Source organism: Diaporthe amygdali (assembly GCF_026229845.1).
Source record: "Diaporthe amygdali strain CAA958 chromosome Unknown NODE_17_length_903054_cov_64_435670, whole genome shotgun sequence".
NCBI classification, from domain to species: domain Eukaryota; kingdom Fungi; phylum Ascomycota; class Sordariomycetes; order Diaporthales; family Diaporthaceae; genus Diaporthe; species Diaporthe amygdali.
In genome coordinates this window covers 737,811-758,357 of record NW_026517037.1, presented here as the reverse complement: position 1 = coordinate 758,357, position 20,547 = coordinate 737,811, and the positions used below count along the sequence as shown (strand labels likewise).

At 54.1% G+C, this 20,547-nt stretch overlaps 8 protein-coding genes across 8 annotated transcripts; 4 read left to right on the top strand and 4 right to left on the bottom strand.

Moving 5' to 3' along the window:
- Positions 1 to 330: 330 nt before the first annotated feature.
- J7T55_005192 (uncharacterized protein) lies at positions 331 to 1,162 on the top strand (the record flags this gene model as incomplete). The annotated part of the gene is made up of 2 exons (XM_053144567.1): positions 331 to 770; positions 877 to 1,162. The coding sequence occupies 2 exons, from the start codon at positions 331 to 333 to the stop codon at positions 1,160 to 1,162; spliced, it is 726 nt and encodes a 241-aa protein (XP_052992916.1).
- Positions 1,163 to 1,559: 397 nt separating this feature from the next.
- Positions 1,560 to 2,213, bottom strand: J7T55_005191 (uncharacterized protein; the record flags this gene model as incomplete). The annotated part of the gene is made up of 2 exons (XM_053144566.1): positions 1,560 to 1,578; positions 1,651 to 2,213. 2 exons carry the CDS (start codon positions 2,211 to 2,213, stop codon positions 1,560 to 1,562), a joined length of 582 nt encoding a protein of 193 aa, XP_052992915.1.
- Positions 2,214 to 2,372: 159 nt separating this feature from the next.
- J7T55_005190 (53 exoribonuclease 1) lies at positions 2,373 to 6,617 on the bottom strand (the record flags this gene model as incomplete). Its single annotated transcript, XM_053144565.1, has 1 exon — positions 2,373 to 6,617. The coding sequence occupies one exon, from the start codon at positions 6,615 to 6,617 to the stop codon at positions 2,373 to 2,375; it is 4,245 nt and encodes a 1,414-aa protein (XP_052992914.1).
- Positions 6,618 to 7,462: 845 nt separating this feature from the next.
- J7T55_005189 (uncharacterized protein) lies at positions 7,463 to 10,363 on the bottom strand (the record flags this gene model as incomplete). The annotated part of the gene is made up of 3 exons (XM_053144564.1): positions 7,463 to 8,588; positions 8,643 to 8,799; positions 8,860 to 10,363. 3 exons carry the CDS (start codon positions 10,361 to 10,363, stop codon positions 7,463 to 7,465), a joined length of 2,787 nt encoding a protein of 928 aa, XP_052992913.1.
- A 422-nt stretch (positions 10,364 to 10,785) lies between these two features.
- Positions 10,786 to 11,243, top strand: J7T55_005188 (uncharacterized protein; the record flags this gene model as incomplete). Its single annotated transcript, XM_053144563.1, has 3 exons — positions 10,786 to 10,813; positions 10,889 to 11,028; positions 11,094 to 11,243. The coding sequence occupies 3 exons, from the start codon at positions 10,786 to 10,788 to the stop codon at positions 11,241 to 11,243; spliced, it is 318 nt and encodes a 105-aa protein (XP_052992912.1).
- Positions 11,244 to 11,885: 642 nt separating this feature from the next.
- J7T55_005187 (uncharacterized protein) lies at positions 11,886 to 13,740 on the top strand (the record flags this gene model as incomplete). The annotated part of the gene is made up of 3 exons (XM_053144562.1): positions 11,886 to 12,069; positions 12,126 to 12,492; positions 12,549 to 13,740. The coding sequence occupies 3 exons, from the start codon at positions 11,886 to 11,888 to the stop codon at positions 13,738 to 13,740; spliced, it is 1,743 nt and encodes a 580-aa protein (XP_052992911.1).
- Positions 13,741 to 13,956: 216 nt separating this feature from the next.
- J7T55_005186 (nadh-cytochrome b-5 reductase) lies at positions 13,957 to 15,243 on the bottom strand (the record flags this gene model as incomplete). The annotated part of the gene is made up of 4 exons (XM_053144561.1): positions 13,957 to 14,442; positions 14,548 to 14,847; positions 15,029 to 15,124; positions 15,193 to 15,243. The coding sequence occupies 4 exons, from the start codon at positions 15,241 to 15,243 to the stop codon at positions 13,957 to 13,959; spliced, it is 933 nt and encodes a 310-aa protein (XP_052992910.1).
- A 2,251-nt stretch (positions 15,244 to 17,494) lies between these two features.
- Positions 17,495 to 18,663, top strand: J7T55_005185 (uncharacterized protein; the record flags this gene model as incomplete). Its single annotated transcript, XM_053144560.1, has 3 exons — positions 17,495 to 18,243; positions 18,316 to 18,403; positions 18,517 to 18,663. The coding sequence occupies 3 exons, from the start codon at positions 17,495 to 17,497 to the stop codon at positions 18,661 to 18,663; spliced, it is 984 nt and encodes a 327-aa protein (XP_052992909.1).
- Between the last annotated feature and the right edge of the window lie 1,884 nt (positions 18,664 to 20,547).

Genomic DNA, 20,547 nt, shown 5'->3' with positions numbered 1-20,547 from the left:
GACCCGACCAGCAGGGATAGCTGTCCCGCGATAAGCAGGCGATAGAGGAGCTACTGGCCCCAAACGTGGCCTGAGCTTCGTCTTATTCCCTTGTGAAGGTGGGACAAGAAGCCACGTTCCTTCAGGACGATCAAATATCAACTCGGTATATCCCACCACCAATTCGCAGCGATGACTGCAAAGTAAACGGCAGACGACACTTTCAGAGCACCACCAGCCGAATCGCTCTCGAGAAAGTTCCCAAGCACCACCAGTTCCCCGTGTCCCAGCCCATCACCGAACACACACGACACCGAACAGGCCCCCGGGGCCCACCCACTCACGCCCAAGATGTACACCTCCCTGGTGCGGGCGCAGAACGTCTTCGGCTTCTTCACGACCGTCGCCTTCGTCGTCGCCGCCTTCATCGCAGCGACCGACTTCCTGGCGCCGCGCACGCCCTCGGGCACCATCCGGCCCACCAGCACGCAGGTCGTCAAGGGCCGCCCGCACTACTACTCCACCAAGCGCGAGGAGTACGCCATCATCAAGTTCAGCCTCGACGCCGACCTCAGCTCGCTCTTCACCTGGAACACCAAGCAGGTCTTTGTCTACGTCACGGCCGAGTGGCCTGCCGCGGCGGGCGACAACACCAACAATGCCACCAACCAGGCCGTCATCTGGGACCAGATCATCACCAGCCCCAGCTCCGACCACCTCGCCAACATCGGCCCCGCCACACTGCGAAAGTTGAAGAAGAGCGCCGCGGGGAAGCCCATAGATCCAAGCCGGTAAGCAATACGGGACACAGTGCAGGCGCATGGACATTCGTGCAGCAGAAGTGCAAGGCCTTTCAGAAACAGCCATGCTAACACGGGGGGTTCCCCGACAATCTAGAGGCAAGCTCTCGCTCAAGAACCAGCGCCCAAAGTACCAGATCACGCACCCGTCGTCGCGCATCGCCGAGGCGGCCGACGTCGAGCTGCGCCTGCACTACAACGTGCAGCCGTGGGTCGGCGCCCTGACCTGGGACCAGGGCCGCGACTACGGGCTGTGGAAGGCGACGGCCGGCGGCGCCAGCGACCCCTTCGCCCTGCCCGCCATCAAGAAGAAGGACGACGGCGACAAGGTCGCCAAGGGCGGCTCTGCGAACAAGGGGAAGAAGGTGAAGCCCGAGGCTTGATTGGGGTGTCTGCCGGGGCGGGCGCGCGCGTGCCTGCTGAGGCGGGTTGGGAGTCTCGCGAGGGTGGCCCACGAGCTGGATTGTGAGGGACAGGTCTCAGGAGGTAAGGCTAGAAGTGGATCAGTTCCATGTGCGAGCCGAGGACGTCGTGATTCATGCATTTTTATGAGAGCTTGTCGACCCTGCATCCTCTGGTGTATGGGAACAAAAAGACATCTGTAGTTGGGAGGGGGGGGGGGGCGGCGGCGGCGGAGGAAAAGAAGCACCTACAATCCAAGCGAGGCTGATCTCGCCCGACTCTCACATCTCAGTGGCGACAAATTATTCACAAAGCACTGTTTACAATTAAGTGATATCCTTTTCAACCGCTCGCTATTCTGTATTCTATCGCTGTGCCTCATGCCCCACGGCTACCGCTAATCGATACAAGTTATGTTGAAAACTGCTGTCCCTGGAATATATACCATCCCAAAGCCAGATACACTGACCGAAAGATATTCAACATCATCGTATTCATGACCATCGTCCAACCGTCCCCTTCGTATGGCATCTGGTCCCCTTCATATGGCATCTCTGCGCCTCCTTGTTCATCACTCGTCTCTTCATCGGTCTCTTCCACTACCACTACCGACGGCTCAGCCTCCACATCAGAGTGTGACAGCTGCGGCCGGTGGCTCCTGAGGCGGCAGAGAAAGCCATAGATCCTGAGGTCTAGTATGGACACGAAAGGCAGCAACGGCAAGCGCCCGTGGGCTGGCAAGGCCAGAATGATCTGCGCTCCATAATACCTCCCATCGCTACCATTTAGAAAGCAACAGAAACCTTCACATGGAGGGTGGTAATGTTGCTCGAAGTACGGGTCAAGGTAGGGATGGCCACGTTCCTGGGACCATGATCTGTAGGATAGGCGGGTGTGCAAAATATGCATGGTATCGCTGCCTGTGTATCGCACTGCGCTGATGGCTCCGAGGGGTATCAGCTCCAGAGTGTCGTCAGCGAACCGGTTGTAGTTGGAGTATTGTGACGAAAAAGGAATGGCAATGGACGCCATGGTGATCACTCCTCTCAAAGGCAATTGAGGTGTTGGCCGCTGGGCAGTCGGCGATGGTGAAACGCGTTGTGTAGAGAGCCTCTAACTCAGATCAGAGCTATGTGGCGGTTGCGGCCAATCGGCAGCCGACGGTGCAGAAGTGTGTGATGACGAAGTCTCCTAGCTCTGAGCAGCAGCTTGTGACTGCTGCGGCCGGCCGCCACCCCTACTACCACGCGAACCCGACGACCCACGGCCTCGGCCTCCCCTACCACGGCCTCGGCCTCTGCCATCGAGGCCTGGGGGTGGTGGATAAGCGTTATAGGATGGCTGTTGCGCCTGCTGACCGTCACCGTTCGCTGCACCACCGCCCCGTCCACGATGAGCACCACCACGTCCGCCTCTAGCGGAGCCGTTCTGGAAGCCTCCACGGCCGCCGCGTTGGTGGTCCTGTTGTGGTGTCTGATTCGGCGACGGGCGGTAAACCAGATTGCTGGGCTGGATGTTGAGGGTCCCCCGCTGAGCCGGCTGGCCATTGTGGCCTCCACGACCACGACTGTGACCGTTAGTACCATTGATTGCACCGCGCCATGAACCAGTCAGTGGTGGAGGTGGAGCAGATTCGCGGAACTGTCTGCCGCCCGGTGCACCATAGCCACCACTCGCCACGAGCGTGGTAAGTGACGGGTGAGGGGCACGCGCCAGGGCAGCCTTGGAGCCAATGACGACCTGCTTATCGGTCAAGTTGAGGACAGATGAGGCTGGGACTGTCTGGCCTCTAAACACGGGGCACCTGTCATCCAGAGTGTTTCCACTCATGAAGGTGATATCGAAGAGGACATCAAGGATGTTTTTGCTGCCCACCCTGCTAATGCCAACAACAGTCCCTCGTGAGGCGATAGGAACCTTGCCGATATCCTGCGCGTAAACGACTCGATCTCCCAAGCGGAAACGTTGGTTCCCGAGTCGGGTCTCCGCGTCTCCAGGCTTCAAGAGGGCGCTACGCGGCACTCCCTTGACGGCCTGCGGTGTAGTGTCCTGAGAAGCTTGCAAAGCCATATCAGATGCTTTAGCCAGCTCCATCACGACGGTCGAGTCGAGCTGTTCAGCGTCCAGTGGCACCTTGGCAAAGTTGTTCGTGCCAACGGACTTGAGCCACTGACCAATCTCTTTGACTCTTGCTGTCGCTGTGGCCTCGTCGGACCAGATGTCAGTTGCTTTGACATCCCTGCTCTGGACATTCTTGATCAGCCCCGCAAAGAAGTCTGGGAACTTTGTCATGTAGTCCAGTACTAATTTGATCGCCGCACGACTGAACTCCCAGCCTGTCTCAGACTTGCGTGTAAAGCCCAGTACCTTCAACTTCTTTGACTCAAACTTCAAGTTCAGGCCCAGATTGACTTTGAGATCTCCTACGCTGAAGACTTGGTAGGAAGATGTGATCTTGCTGAAGGCCAAAGGGTGAAGATGCAGGTCCTTGGCGACCTGGAAAGACGGCATGTATCTGTTCTCACGCTCGCTCTTTTGGATGATTTGCCTTGCAAACTCTGGCTCCTTGTTCTTCATCTTGGAGATAATAACATCCAGCTTCTTGTCGCTGTAGCCAGTAACTGCGAGAGGTCGACCATACGCCATGTCACCCAGGTAAAAGGCGTGGGAGTCCACAGGGAATTCCTCCTCGAGAGGCAGTGCCGCTCTTTCCGTGAAACGCTCGTCCTCGTTGACCACGTCATCAACGATGGTCTGCGATGCGTAGAAGTCTCGCATGCCTGGTATTTCACCGAATTCCTTGATAGTAGCGCCTTCGTCGGTCTTGATCAGACCCCTGAGCATTTCGACATGGACCATGGACTCCACATCACCAATCAAGATGCCCAAGCGCTTGCTGTAGAAGTCCTCCCAGTATCTTGAGTTCTTCAGCCAGTCATCGATCTCCCTGTTGGAGTGATCCTTCACAACGACTTCTCCAGATCCGTTCTCTGCAAGTGTGAAGTCAAACAGCTCGTCAGAGACACGTACGATCTTCGCTTCTTGAAGAAATGGATACCCAACGTAACACCGTTGGCCAAGTTTCTTCTTGGCGTTCTCGACCTTGGTCCGCATCGCTGAGTCGGATAGCGTGACGACCATGCTCTCATTTCGACTATCCTGTTGGAAGACATTGACCCCGTGGAAGCCCAGAGTCGCAGTGTAGGGAAGGGTTGCCAGACTTGGGAAACCGGCCAGAGCCGAGACGTTAAGCATGGCGCCATCCATCAATCCTTGCCGGTAGCTCAGACCATCCGTTGGGGGAAGGTCGAATATGTTCTCCACACAATGACAATGAGGGATGTCAGGGAATATGCCCACCATGGACGATGGATAGGTGAAGTCATAATCCGCAGAGTATGTGAACTTGATGGGAACGTTGAAGCCGTTCCTGCCCTTCTCATCATCGGACAGCAAATCGTTCTTGGTGGCCATGGCATCGAGGAGACGCTTCTCGTCGATGAAAGGGATCTTAATCACAGCCTCCCAGTCCTGCTTCTTGCCATTCATATCCAGCTCGAAATCTCTGGGGTAGAAGTCAACAATAGGCGAGTCGGGGTTCGTCATGAGATCCCAGTAGACGGTAGGGACGATCTTCTTGCTTCGGTCTGGAAGCACACCCATCAACTGCTCAAACGGCCGGAAAGGCTGGCCCAGCTTGAAGTCAAGATCGGCACCCAGCCCTTTGATGACGTCCGAAATCAAAGGAGAGTAATGATATTTGTAGAACCAAGGCCATGAGCAGATACCACGGTAGTAGTAAAACAATACCCATTGCAGCCCCTGCACGTAGTTCTCGGTGAGTTTTTTCAGCTCGGCTTCCTCTTTTCCTGCCCACTCAGGGAACTTCTCGGCGTAGTATTGGTCTTTCCATTCTTGAAACTTCTGCTGATACAAGACATCATACTGAGCCTGGGCTTCTTCTGCTGTCACGTCTTGGACTTCGGCATTATCGTACTTCTTAACAATCCGATTGATAGCAAGTTGCGATTCTTCTTCGAAGTCTTCGGCGCCTTCACCATCGTCCATTTCTGGCTTTGGGGGGAAGGAAAGCACGAGATGCCGGTGCCCGTCGTCATCTTCCTTAGTCTTCCAGCCGATGCGAGCGCTGTCGGCGAATTCTTGCACGAACTTCCGATCAGCAGCTTTCAGGCTGATGCCGAGATCCAGAGTCTCAGACGCCCGCTTTGTAAGAAAGGGCTTGATCTGCTCCTTCCATAGCTTTTTCTGCTCCGAGGTGACGACGAGCTTGCCCTTGGGCTTCGGCGCCGCGTCTCCATTACCGATTTTCCGCTTGGCCTGGAACCACTTAGCGCTCTCGACCTCGTGCTCGAAGAAGCGGTATTCCTCTTTGCTGAGCTCCTCGAGGAAAATACCCAAACGCTTCAGATTCATTGCGCCGCCCTCATTGATGTAGCCGTCGCATTTCGGCAAGACGGACTTGTATACCCTAAACATCATCGCCAAAGCACCTTCGTTAATGTGTATCCGGGGAAGGTTGGGCAAGAAATCGTTGCCGACGAAGAACGCCATGAGAATGAAATCATCGATAACCCGCTCCATGTCGAAAGAGAACTTCAACTGATTCGCGCCATCCTGTTTGAAATCCTGGAATTCCAGCTCTAGATATTCTCTTACAATGCAAAGATGCATGAGATAAAAGTTCTGATGCTCCAGTTCCTTCGACTGCACCTTGGACTGGCGGCCGAAGGTGACCTCCTCACGGAGGAGGCAGAAGTGCGGGTCGTGGCTGAGCAGACCCAGCATTATCAAATCGGCATCGAGACCATATAGACAGTGCCGCATGTTGGGGTGGTAGTTGGGCTGTGCTCTTGCGTTACGAATGTACTCCATAATCTTATGCTCGCCCTCGCCAGGGACCTCGTGACCGGATAGCACGATTTCGCAGCCCTGCCACTCCTTGTCCTCGGTAACCTTCTTGTTGATGAAATACCTCAGCTGCTGCGAAAGCTTCGCCATGAACTCCGTTCCTGGCGTGATGCAGTTGCTGTCGAATGGTTCCTCTTTGGGGAGTTCTTTCCCTTCTCGAATCGCCTTGTCTCTTGCCTGCTCAGCGTCCAGCGCAGTCCTAAAACGTCTCGCGCGCTGCTGGTTCATCTTTGCTCGTGGTGCAACGCCGTCCACGGCCATGAAGAACAGCTGCTTGGGTTTGATTTTACCAAACAAGTGTTCGATGTAGTTGAAGATGCGAATGAACATCTCATCTTCGCTCAGGCGGAACTGGGTGTCGCCCGAGTCCTTGTGGGTGCAGTTGTGGATGATTCCGTTCATGTCGAGGTAGAGGCAGTCGAACTCGGGGATTCGATTCTCAGCTATGAGCTGGGAGATGGAGGGGTACCGCTCCGAGAGCCATCTGAAGAACTTGGGAACACCCATCGTCGCGTGGTTGGCAAGATTGCCGTTGTAGTGTAGAATGCTTTGAATTTGACTCGGTCGAGTCGCGTAAAGAAAAGAGACTGTACGGCACGATAAATATGGCCGATTTTAGAGAAAACCGAATGCAAGCGTCAGTGAGGCAGTAGTTTCGAGGTTGGCTGACACTAGTGGCAAGTCAAGGTCGCACAGGACTGTACGACACGAACTGCAAGAAAGAAATGAGCTGAGCCAAGCTACTGCGGCGAAGATAACAGGTGCGTGGGGGGAGGTGGGCCTTAACAGGCGGGTGAGGTGAGGTGAAGCAGCGGTGGGTAAGGTGGAAGGAATAATGTGTGGTAGAAGGTGATGTTGTTCAGAGCCGACAAAGGCGACGATGATGCGACAAGCCTGCCGCCAGGTTGGCATGGTGGGGGCTGGAGCCGCTCAGCTTGAGCACGGGCCACAGCTTGTTTCTGCCCGTGGCGGGAGCCTGTGGAGAGGAAGGACCCTTGCGACCTGGACCAACAACAGAACACACACACAGCAGAGCACTTCACACAGCCACCCAACGTTGCCACTTACTCCACAGTCCTTTCACCTGTTTACATGCTGTTGTACTGTAAGCGCCGTGTAGCACTCATACGCGACTCGCTGTGTATTGCAACCCCCCGAGCTGGCAGCAGAGTCTCCCAGGCGTCTGAGACATGTTCATGCTTAGATGTATGTATCTACAAGTCTTTGTGAAGGAATGATTTGCGAGGCGGCAGTAGCCTGTATCACGCAAGAAAGCCATGCCAAATAGAAATAGGTATCATTGATTTCTAGTACCAACACACATCCGCCTGTTGCATCCTGCAGAGCCCCAACTATTCCCTCTCAGGAGCGCGAGGCGCCGGCTGAGCTCCTATCAACCAACCGACTCCCGCAGTCAGGCCGCCCACGGCGGCGTCCCTGAGCTGGTCTCTCTTTCGCGCTCTCTGCTGCTGCTGCTCGGCCGAGTCCTCCGCAGTCTGCGGCGCATCGAAGCCTCTAGCCTGCGTGGTGGTGTTGAAGTTCGACAGCGCCGTCAGGTTGCGCTGCGCAGAGCGCATGCTGGCCCTCGACAGGTCGAAGAGCGACATCGGCGCTTCCTCGGCCGTGTTCCGTGACGACGCCGGCTGTCTGGCTGGTGCCGTGGCGCTGCGAGTGGGCGCATTAAACCCGCCGGGCATCGTCTGCATGTCGGCGGCTTCGTCCCAGGCGCTCTCCTGCTCCTGCTCGGCTTTGATGGCCGTGTCTAGCTCTTCCTCCGTGCGGCGGTATGTGTTGAGTATCTCTGGTAGTGTCGCAGAAGGCGCAACCCGCAGAGCGGTGGCCAGGCACTGGATCCTCTGCTCCAGGTGCCGGATGTCGGGGTTGCCGCTTGCAGTGCCGAGATGCGTAGGGCGGACAGTTCGCGAGGTTCGGCGGTACTTGCCAGCTTGGAGTGCTGCCCTCCACGACCAGTCATCCCGTGGACCCTGTGCTGACGCAGCCTTGTTCACCAAAGAGCCGTTGCTGGCCTTGCGACTCAAGGGTTGTGGTGGTTTGCCGAGAGCAGCCACGCGGTTGACAACGTAGGAATACGCAGTCTCGAAGTCATCCTCTGTCAAGGCTGCATCGATGCACATCGCCGTGATGCGCCTCTCAGTGTGCAGAATCTCTTGGGGCTCGGCTTCCGGCGTAAGCGAGCAATGACCTGACTTGTCGCGAACCGTCAGGCCCGCAACCACCATATTACGGCCAACTTCAACGAGGTCTTGGATATTAGTATAGCTCTTGGGATTTTGTTCCAACACCTTTCCAATAATGGAGATGGGATCCTGGTGGACGCGTAGGACAACAGGCGTAAATGGCTCTCCTTGCTTCAGCACGAGTCGATAGTCACTCAAAGCGTGGGTCGCTTTGAGGAGTGCCTCGATCCGTTGCGTCGCCACGAACGACCGTTCTATGGTCTGCGGGAAGGCATGTAATCTGATCAAACATCAGTAACTGCGATGTTGTCCGTGAGTCTCCTGCAAAACCTACATGTCATTGCATTTCTTTACGCCACCCCTTGTGCGGTTGGGATTTGAAGCGTTGTCGTAGGCACTCATGGCCGCAGCATATATGGTGTCCTGCAGAACTTTCTTCGAAAGCGGCTGCTCGGTCGAATCCTCATAGAGAGACTTTGCCAGTGAATATCCTGCTCACAAAGTCAGAAATAAAATCTGTCAGCAAACAGTGAAACATAGGTGCTACGCACGAGTATGCGCCAACAGGGCCTTCAAGATCTCAACCTCAAGGAAGTCCCGACTAACACGTCCGAAGATCCCGGAACAGTGCTGGTTCTCGTCCGGACCCGAATCCTCTTCTGCGCCCCAGTCTCTCAGCCAAAGGATCTCATTTCTGGCCTTGAGCCAAAACCTGTCATCCGAGTTTGGACCGTTTTCGCTGATAGAGTGTATGAGTTTAAGAGCTTCTGCCTTCTGGTCACGCTCGTCTTGCAGTAGAGCCAGCTCGCCAGCTCTCCGAGGTGTGCAAGGAGATCCGGCGCGCGTCGCAAGAAAAGCGCTGACGACTAGTGCGGAGAGGAGGGTTGTTGCTAGCTTGGATGGCTTTGTGAGGACATTGCCTTCGTCGAGGAGGTTGTTCCGAAGGTGAGTGACATTCTTCGCGAACATGATATTAGTACTGCCCAGATCTGGAACTGGCGTGAGGTTGGAAGCCGCAGTCTGTAATGGTGGCAAAGGGTCGTCTAGTAGTTTTGCAACTTCTGCAACGATGGTGTATGCGCCTGTCAGCGCCTCGGTAGTTGCTTCAGAAATCGAGTACGCTGACGCCATAGCAGCACGAGCATATCTGTGTTCTAGGTACTGCTGCTTGTCCTCGTTCAGCCACATCTGACCAAATCCGCCCAAGTCGACATCCTCTGGCGAGTGCCAATGATCTATTGCTTCGACCGCAACTTTCCAAGTGCTCGATGCGTGCGCGGTGAGCCACACTAGCATCTGCTCCCAGCCTGGGCATTCCAGGTCATCCTCGTCGGCGTCCTCTGCTTCTGCCCCAACCGGGCTTTTACTTATCCACCTCTTTTCGCTATATAACCACGGTCCTAACAGACTTCGGAGGTCTCGAGCAATGTAAGGAAGGTCCTCTTCCCGCTGGCCGGTCTGTGACAGGAGCAAGTCGACGGCCGCGTGATCGCTCAAGTGTTCGAATGCTGATAGTGTCACCGGAACACTATTGTTGGGGTAGTATTCGTAGTTCCTTCTGAGCAGCGGTAGAAGTACTGATATCGTCCACGTTCGAATGCAGGGCGAGTGGTCGAGGAAAGGCACTAATAAATCGGGTAATTGGGTCAAGAGCCCCGCCTCCTCGTCCACGTTGTGCGACCGGCGCAGCAAGAACAGCGTGAGAGGGTCATCCTCAGCTTCCGCTGGTGCCTGCGGCCATGACAGCTTCTGCAGGTGCAGCTTGCGGACCTTCTTGACAGCGTCCTCCTCGCTCAGATGTTCCACAGCGGATATGTCAACGTCCCAGTGCTCGTGTGTGACATATTCCTCCTTTTCGATCTCGTCGAGGAATGAGACATATTCCTCGGACTTCAAGGTTTCGGGAAGGTAGGTGAGCAGGATGCGCAGGAGCAACTCTTTTCGTAGCACGGAGGCATGTTGCGCAGCGACGAAGGACAAGCTGTCGAGATCCGCTTTGGCGGCGAGGTGGGTGGCGAGGAGGACAATCTTCGGGGCTGAAAGAACGAGACTCATGGTGGGAGATCGGCGCAACACATGCTCTCCGTTTTGCTGGAGTGTTCGATCAGAGGAGCAGCCGCATCACTGTATTGTGTCTCCAAGTTGTAAACAAAGTGTAGGGAGATTCAAGGAGCTTGGCGCTGAGCTCTGTACGTAAAGCTGTCGCATTCCTTGGAAGCAATCAACATCCTGGTCATTCGCGGTGGCGTCTGTGGCTAGTGTGAAATGCTACCGTGCTGCAATTCAGCTGTCCCGGTGGGCACCTAGCACCTTGGCACTGTGCCGTCCTCGGCAGGCAGGACAGCACCCTGGAGCTCCACCATTGCCAATCGCGAGGTCCCGATTCGACTTCATGCCATCATTTGGCGATGCGACACAGGTGACTTCGCCGGCGACATCTCAATCAAATCCCTGGATACCACACCCAAACCGAAGCCATGTCATCAGGATACGGACTGAACGGGGGTGAGTTGCCTTTCGGGAGCCAATGGCCCCCGCCGGCAGAGACAGAGACACCACGCTGACCCTTCTACCCGCTAGGTCCGTCCCGGTGCTTCCCCTTCTGGCAGGAGTTGCTCGCATGCTACGTCGTCAACACGAGCTCGGAGGACGCCTCGGGCAAGAAGAAGTGCGTCCCCGTGCTGGAGGACTACTACGAGTGCATGCACCACAAGAAAGAGGTCGGTCACGTCCAGAAGAGCTGTGCGATCAGAGAACTCCAAAGTTGACACCGTTGATTTCGCAGGCCGCGCGGGTGATGGCATTACAGGCAGCATACAGGAAGGCGGAGCTTAACCAGGGACGAGAGAATGCGCCCACCGCGGGCCAAATACGGAACCTAGGTCTGCTAAACAAAGAGGAGGACACGAAGAAGGTTCTTGGGGCGAGTTCATAGACAGCGAGACACGTCCCAGGGCGATTTGTTGTACATTTGCACCCGGAGCCCACCAATCGAATAGAATCCGGTGTTCTGTGGATCAAAAAGATCATGAAGCTTTCCACATTTGGTCGTGTTCCTGAGTCTGCATGTGAGGGTACCTGATCAGCCTCAAGGCGCGCTGCAGCACACGAAACCGAAGATCTGAATGCTTCCAGGCGTCCTCAGCCGTTCGGACTGGAAGGGTTTTCTTTCCGCCATATTGCCTCTATGTGATAGAAACGTTCTCGTCCTTTCTGGAACTTGCGCGGTGAATTCTTGCACTAAGCCAGTTGTTTCAGGGGTCCCTGGAACGAAGCTTCCTCTCTAGGTGTGCAGGCTTCTGAAGCTGTGAGAGGACGCGCCTTCATAGCTAGAAGCTATGCACTTTTGATCCCCTCTCCTAGGCTCGCTCTTACCCCAATCGTTGGTCCACTTGAAGGTGGCCCCTGGCGAGGTGAGTTTGTTTACCTCGAGGTCTGCTCGAATTCAATTCGACGTCCCCGTACTCACATATTGGGTCAGTCTTCACATTGTGTCAGGCCGCATGTCCAGCAGTGTCACACCAATCCAATTCTCTGGTTGATCGAATATGATTGACGGCCACCAAGAAAGCGCAAAATGCCTTCATTTCGTGGCATAAACGTTTCCATCCTCGCAGAACTGGAGGTCGGGAAGCTGCCCGAGTACCCCCATCCCGATGGATCGTCTGTTCACCTGGGCCCTTCAGACAACGTCCATCAAGACCCAACACGAGTATCAAAGGTCAGTCCCACGATTTCGGTCTACATTCCGTCCGTGCCAGGTATGTAATAGCACGTCCTCTACTGTACACAAATGCAACTACTTATTGTTACACAGGTGCCCAGTTCTGGATCAGCTACATTGTCGAACAAAAGCCAAATCCTCCCAGTCACCTGTTCTTCAAATTGTTCATGAATGGAAGACATATCACGTCGTGGGGCATCAACCCCGAGGTCAAGAGCAAGGGGCGGGTAGAAAAAGCTCTGTACGAGCCTAGTGATCGCTGGAATCACGAAGAAGACGGCACGATTATGAAACCCGACGGAATCGAAGCCAGATATTTCCATTTTGTGGGAGGCCAGGAGGAGAAGTCTGTCGCAGAGGACGGTGGACTCATCGAAATCCAAGTATTTCGAGCCAAGGGCCGAAAGAGAAGAGCTGCTAAGCTGGATCAATACAGACATCAGGAGAAATATGGCATCGCGTAAGTGTTCTACTCCATATACTCGTGTCGATGTCCACTTAACATTGGGCCACCAGCGCACCAAGCGGCGGATTGCTAGATAACCCGCAAGATGTTTCCTTCTACGACTTCTACCTCATTGACCCAAAAGATGCGCCCTTCGCCAGCTTTCGACTCCATTATCGCTCTTGGTCAAACCTCCGCGAGCTAAACCTGATTCCCGCCGATGACTCGAGCATCTTCGAAACATTCTCTACCAGCACATTTACCGACAGCGTCGACCCCACACCTGACGCCAGCATTGATGACACACCCTTGGAGCGAGGTTTACCTCAAACCGAAACTGTTTGTTTTGATGCTGATGAATCGGTCTTTGACGACGACAGCTTCAGTGAAGAGCAAAAGGGGATGGTGGAGTGCAGCAAGCCTCGAAAGGAGAAAACGTTTGTGCTCAGGACTCCGCCACAGTTGCGACCAGGATCAGGAACAAGCCAGAAACTGCCCCAGCCCAGCAAGTCCCTTAGGGACGGGCCTACCGATGGCATACCCGAATGGTATCTCCAACGTCCCTTGCCGGACCTGCCACTACCAGAATTACCAGTTGGTGTGCCAAACGAATCCTACGGCCCTTCGCGGAAGACATCCACTGCATCTATCGCAGCTTCACTTCTGAGCTACGTCAAGGACGCTTCATTCTTGGACGAATCTGTTAAGTATGGCCACGCCCAGGAGGTTCCGGTGTACAAGACCAAGTCAAATGCTTCTCTTGATCGCGATCAGCCCCCGCCAGATTGCAGCGACCTGTCAGTCTCGGACTACGAATGTTATCTGTCATCCGATGATGACTTGAGAGTAAACCAGTCCCAGTCGGCCTTGTCAGAGAACCATCCAGTCAGTATGGGAAAAATGTCGGAAAACAACACAGATTTCTTAGACAACAATAATGGGTCGTCAATGATGGGAGATGGAAAGACCGCCGGTTCGAAGGCTAGCAAGCCAGTGGTGACGGTTGGAGAGAAGGGTATCGACTTTTCCAGGTTTCCGCACCTTCAACTTGACGAGTGGGAATGGATTCGCCGGTCGCCTTCTCCCAAGGTTTCACCCCGCCGAGTGCTCAGCCCAAGGCTTGGTCGGCTCTGGGACACCCTGCGCCGGAACCGGTCTCGTTCACCCCTCAGGCAGCCGCTGTGCGAGGCGCCTGTTCGCAACTATTCGACACCTCACCTATTCGCACCAGATGGGAAGGAGAAGCATGGCAATTGGATCTAGTGTGGTTCGAAATTGCAGACTTCGGATGCAGACATGAGAAGCCCAAGGAGTGTGGCACTTCCTCGAAGCAGCAATTGCTCTAGATATCTTCGGCCGTCCTCGTGGGCAAGGGCAAGTTGTAGTATGAGAAGCAAGTACTAGTGTGCTTTCAAAATAAGTAGATGGCGTTCCCATGGTAATAGAAGACTTTGTTCCTGTATCTATCCTGTTCCGAGCCTACCACCATTTTTCGTAAAGAACCCGATGAGGCTCTAGGCCCAGTCCCTCCGGAGAAGTCAACTTCTCGACAAACTCGTCAGTCATCGCCGGGATCCCACAGACATAGACAACAGCAAGCCTCTTGTCATCACCAATGGCCTCCGCGACGTCGTCAATAGTGATCCGGCGCTGCTTGAACGGGACGCCCAAGTTATCGTCAACGTTCTCCTGACTCTCTTGGTCCCCGGTGGCACTAACGCTGCTAGAAGGCGTCAAGAACAACCCCAGGCTCCCTTTAACACGACCGTCGCCGTTGAAAATTCCAGAGAGTCGGTCCAGGAACAGAATCTTCTTGGCGTCTCGTCGGTTCTCGCCCGGGTCTTTCGTTGAGTACAGGAACTCAACTGTGTGCCGCGGGTCGGGGCGCTCGGCGAGGTGGCTCACAATGCTCATCAGCGGGTTGATGCCCACGCCGCCGGCGACGAAGACGACCTTGCGCAACGTCTTTTCCTCGTCAAGTTAGCGTGAGTGGCTTCTGCTGGAGGCGGGGCCCTGCGTCGCTCTGCGCCCAGGTGCGTCTTGATCGGGGAAAAAGGGTGCGTTACTCACCATAGGCTGGACCCCAGGAGGCGGCCAGACGAAGCTGCCGCCGACGCGGACGCGCAGCTCAGAGGACAGGATCTCTTCCGTGGGCCTCCAGAGGTACTGCGCCGCGGGGTTGTCGGGCGACTTCTGCACGGCGAGCTCGAGGTAGGGCAGCTGGGCGGGCGGGGCGGCGCCGTCACCGTCGGCTGGGGCGCTGGCGGGCGGCGGCTTCTTCTGGGCCCTTGAGGGCGCTGAGGTGATGGTGAAGCCGCCTGGCTTGCTCACGCCTGGCACGAAGACGTCTAGCCACTGCCCTGGGAGGAACTAGATGTTGTTGGGTGGGCGGGTTAGCTATGGCTCTCTGCGTTCATTCGGGCGTCCGTGTCGCGCTCGGGCGGGGGGGGGGGGCTGGAGCGGTCGGGGAGTGAGGACTGAGCTGGCATAGCCCATAGCACCCAAGATAGGTGTTTGATGGGAGCTGCCCAGGTGGTCCAGGCCTGCTTACCTTGATGCTACCCACAGGCGGTGGGATGGCCAGGCGGAAGGTGCGGATGGTGGGGTTGACCTCCTCGATCTGCTTGAGAATGACCGTGTGCAGCGACTGTTGAGGATGCTCATTGAATTAGCAGGTGTTCCCTGGGTACTTCTTAGAGCAGCTGCATTCCTTACCGGGTCGCGAGGCTCGGTCGCTGTCCTTTCAGAGTGGTCTGGCTTTGCCATCCTGGCGGTGTTGCAGATGCAGCGGGACGGCTGCTTCAGGCTGGTGAGTGCCACGCGAAACCGTGGAGATATGGATAGCTTTAACGGCGAAACAAGCATAGATTAGGGCTTCAGATGCTTTTCAATTTCGATTTGGTGCTGGATGAAATCCTGCGATCAGGGGTGATCAGTTGTTGCGAAGGGAAAGAGGATGCCATTGTGCAGCCAAGATACAGAGATGCTCATCTCATAGCCCGCAGCCTATAACAAAAAAGGGGCTGCGAGTCGGAGTAGTCCTCGAATACAATACAAGCCACACAATCAACCAGACAACAAGTTCAATCTAGAATCCAATTTTTTTTGCAGAACATCTCTCGTTACTCAGAAGAGTCTGAAAAAAAAATGAAACAAGGTCTGACCAACGGCCACATAGTGCTCGGGCATGATCACCACTATGGTCGTTTGGTGGTTGCATCTGCCCATCACAGCCAGCGTCAACCACAGCCTGAGAGTCGATTATTTGATTAGGTAAACTATAGAAAGTTCTTGATGTTTTATGTACTTCATATCTCATTCCTACTCAATGGAAGAGCGTGCTTGGTTGGCAGGTACACATTTTGGGTGGGTCGATTCTGTTCCTGGGTCAGCCTGTATCGCTGGTTACGGGCAGAGTGCTTGCCCATGTTCAAATACCTACCGTGCTTCTAATTCTACACTGAGATACGTACCCGTCTTCCTCCTCCCAGTCCACTCTTGAAGACACACTAGTGTACACAAAACCCCCAGCTTTCCCTTCCTCTTTCGCCCTCCTTGACCCGCCCTCCAACTCGTACATTTCTTCTCAGCCATACACCCTCCCACCCGCCCCGAGCCTCCTCCTCACACTGCAAGGCCCATAATTACTTGTCAAGTCTTCTCCTCAATTCTCCAAGACTCCCATCGATCCCCAATCAAAAACCCTTCAACGACCTCTTGGGACGTACCCTCCTCATTCTTGCATTCGTGACCACGAAGCCCAAGAGATTCCGCATTTCCGATCGCTCTCACTGCCTTCGCTTGCCTCGTCTCAGAGATAACCCACACAGGGACAGTCATTAAATTCGATCGCAAGTCACCAAATTTCTTTTCACGAATGCCCAATTTTTTTCTGAACCCCCATCTGCAAGTTGCCCCAACTTTTTGTTCAAGCATTGTGGTCCCCTTGCAAATCTTCTCAGGAATCGATTGGCCCAGACCAGAAGTCGGTTGTTGTGTGCGCGGGTGTGCCCACCCTGTTTGCATCGTGCTTTCCCCTTTGAGCTGTTCCTTGGCCTCAGGCTTCAGCAGCCAGGTCGGTGCGCAGTCTGCTTGTCAAGCAGTAACGGCTCCCTGCGCCAGTCCTTGGCGTACCCCACAGTGTCCCAAATTTGAGGGTGGCTCTAGTACAGAGACGGCCAGGCCAGGCATTGAGCCTGACAGTTTCTTCCAATTCACCACAGCCGGCGTCTGTCGATTGCTTAGGTGGCGTTGTCACACTGGCGCCACTTCCCCCAGCCGTCCCTGCTTCTCAGCGCACAACCTTCACGTCTTGTGTGGGTCATGTTTCCCCTCAGAGAGTCACAAGCACGTAGCCTTCAATTGTTCTGTCCATGCCGGGCTCGCCTTTCCTCTACTTGAAGGATGATCCATGGTACACACCGTACATATCGCAGTCGGTTGGACCGTGAGGACCGGTAGCGCAAGGCTACTAGTCGGAGCGGTTCGAGAATAAGATGCAATTTGCGAGGCAAACTTTCCATTTCTCTGGTATTTCGCCAATTACCTTCCAGCACATGATATTAGCCCATTTGCGTGTGAAAGATATTGGGCGAATTTCAGAAAAATATGTTATACCATCTTGCTTCACCCTTGGCGCAGAAGCAGACCAGTCCTTGTCGATAAAAAACATAAATCACCCGTTGTTGTCACTTGAGTCGCAGTGACAATAAAACCGCATAAAACATTGCTAACTTGGATTGATGCGAAGAATCCACACAACCAAAGCATTTAATTGGTGAATTGGAACTTTCGCTCGTTCAACAGGTTCAATACCGACGTCTGCGGAAGTGAAATCCCACGAAGACCCTTTCAATCATATATTGAGACCCCAACACCTACCCCACAGCACTGCCCAAAGACAGGCCGGTGCCTTCTGTTACAGCACTAGCTGCCATAGAGCCATACCAACCTATCCACGCCCCTACCGACAGAGCTTCACTTCATGGCTTCCCAAGGGTTTGATCCAGACACAAGAATGGCCGCTAGTCCGACAACACAGGACGAGATGGAGCGAAGAGGCCGGGTGCTGCCAAATGGGCGCCACATACTACCTACCAGACGACCGTCTGCTGTGGGCACTGCTCCGGCGGCTTTCGGGTCTTCCAACAATATCCAGCCTTACACTGTTCTTAGCAGCCCTTCTCCAGGTCCCCATGTCTTCTCTGCCACACAACATACGAACAATGCACAGGCAATCTCACACGGGAACCCATCAAAGGCACTGCCGGCTCTGCAAGCCCCGGCCATGAAGCGACAGATCTCCACGCCTCACATCAACAATGCGGCTGCGTCGCCGTACTCCAGCCAGAAAGAGGCCGAGGAAGACCGGCTCCAGGCACTGATGTACATCGGACAAGGATCATTGCGCCTTTATGATTCAAGACTGCAAGAGGCTGAGGAATCGTACGTGCCAAGTGACAGACATCATTTCCGGCACAAGGAGGTTCATAGCTCTCAAGCCCAGGAGTTTCAGCCTCAGAATTCCGTCACTCAGTCTCCAGGCGAGGAAGCGATAGGCTCTGGTGAATCCACACAAGAGGAGCTGTATTTGACCCAGCATAAGGAATTGCAGCAGGTGGCAGACCAGGGACCCGGACAGATTATCGACGCGGAAGATTGTGTCGACAGCTCCACTCCTTCCACACCGGCGAGCTCGGACAATATACCTCGGGCAACAGTTGCCAAGGGCAAGGGAAAGGGGGTAGACAAGCCAAGACCCTATCCGTGCCCAAAATGCAATTGCCGCCCCTATATTCGCAAGGACCACTTGGTCAGGCATGACAAAATTGCACATAGGGACGGTGTGAAGTACCGGTGTGAAAAGTGCGGCAGACAATTCTCACGCAAGGACAACCTCCGGCAGCACGATCGAAACGTACATAAGGTCGAGGACGACTCATCGCAGCCGCCGCCTGCGAAGCGTCGCAAGCTGAATTAACTTGGACGCCGGGCTGAAGCCACGGCGGATCAGATCCAGGCTGGAGAGTCTTTCAGCAGTGCAGCACAAACAGAAGGAAGCCAGGCGCCGGTCACATCAAGTTCAAATCCACCTTCGAGCTCCGCTCCGTCTTCGAACTCAGCTCCATCTGCGAACTCAGCTCCTTCTTCAAGCATTGCGACTGGGAGCAGGTTTTGGGCTGTTAACAGATAATCAAGAATCCATTCTCGGGGTCCGCGCACAGGACAACGTCGTCTTGCACCTGGAGTTTCCTGCGCTTTTTTTTTTTCTCTTGGAAGAGTTGCTCATCTTTGTGTGGATGAATATGTTGGTTAAGGATTGACGTTGTTTCTTGTTAGTCAGCGCCCTTGCGGGGCGCCGGATATGCCTCGGCAAAGACACGCGGATCCTAGCTATCCCCTACCCCCTTATTACAACCTTGGTCATAGTTGGGTTTGATTTACACGGTGGAATCTTTTCGGAACATATGTTGCACAGCAAGCTATCTGACAGCATTCTCCTGAGCCATAGCGCTCCTGATGGGATACGACATTTGAAGGCGTCTGCTCAGGTCGATATTTGCATTGGCGCAGGCGTGGTATACCCGTCATTCCTGGATTTTTGGTCTCTGGCGCTCATTGCCTGTACTGGCTTTCTTGAGTTTTTCTTCATGTGGCTATCTGGTCTGATTGGAGTTTGCGAGCAAGTCTTCCTGCCTGTGCAATGCATCAGCGAAGAGGCACCGTTGAGTGCCTTTGACCTGCCGGGCACTTCTAGCATTTTGGGGAGGTTATATAGTTTCAGATGGTTTTTTGGGTATCCCATTGTCAAGGGGAAAGCCGGGATGTCTACTTTAGGCAGCTCAGATAGTCAGACGCAGTTATACTGAAGTTATGGTTATTTGTCTCACCCATTAATTTACTAGCTCTCGATGACTGTGAATTTTGGTCGCCGCCTGAAGGGAAGCATATTGCCCATTCCTAGGTGTACAGCTCCTTTTGAAAGCTGGTTTTCGTCGGTCTTTAGTATCAGGCATCTGGCAGAGTGGCGCCCGGTCACAACTTGCATGGATCCAAGGTATTGCTGAATATGCGACATCGGACGAATGGCTAAGAACGACCTATGAAGTTCTACGTAGACACATCTATCCTAATAATTCGACACTTGCGATGGAAAAGTCTGTTCCATCAGAACTTGCCCACAAGCTGGTGATCAGACTGAAGGATGTGCAATGCAGTTATACGGGAACGTGTAGAGTTCCTGCTGGAGGCAGGAGAGAAGACGGGTACGGATCTGAAAGATCTTCAGTCCGAAGATCTGCAGACACATTTCATTCATAAACTAATTCAGTTCTATGTGTTTTATGCGGATCCTTAGACGACATGGTCACATTGATTGGACTCGACTCATCCCATCGTCCACCCACCTCTTGACCGTGCACCGAACCGCTCCAATGAGCGGATGCCAAAGGTCCAAGACAGACCCATCAGATGTTTTCCTCCGTGCTACAAGGCGCACATGTGTTGATTTAACTGACGTTCATGTTCCTTTCAAAGCTGCGTCGATGGGATTGGCTATGCCTCGGGGCTTATTTACGAGTCTACTGAACGCCATGTGCATCACAATTGACTCTGCGGGTATCGGTAACCCATTCTTCCTGAATGCTTGGAGTTTAGCACGAAGTAAATCAGGTCAGACAGCCAAAGTATCAAAATCCCCCGTGTTGAACCACAATTCCCGTCATTGAAGTTGTCGTCTTCACATTTGTGATCTCGTCGTATCGTATCAAAGCATCAGCGACTAAAGATGAAACTTTTGTCCCTCGTCTTCCTGAAGATCGAGTGAAAATTTCATGCAAAGTCTGATGCGGGTCATCCTCTCCAAAAGCTCCTATACATCTGCGTCAGGTGGTCAAATATGCTTGTGAACATCATGATCAGCACTTAGACTAATTACACAGATTGCAGAGCCAGCAATTTCTAGCTCAAATTGGCGGAAAGTTTTTGTCAAAAACGTTGAGATATGTCTTTGTTGGTGGCTGTACACTGGAGACTGGACGCAGTATGGAAGCAGCTCAGCAAAGATGTGGA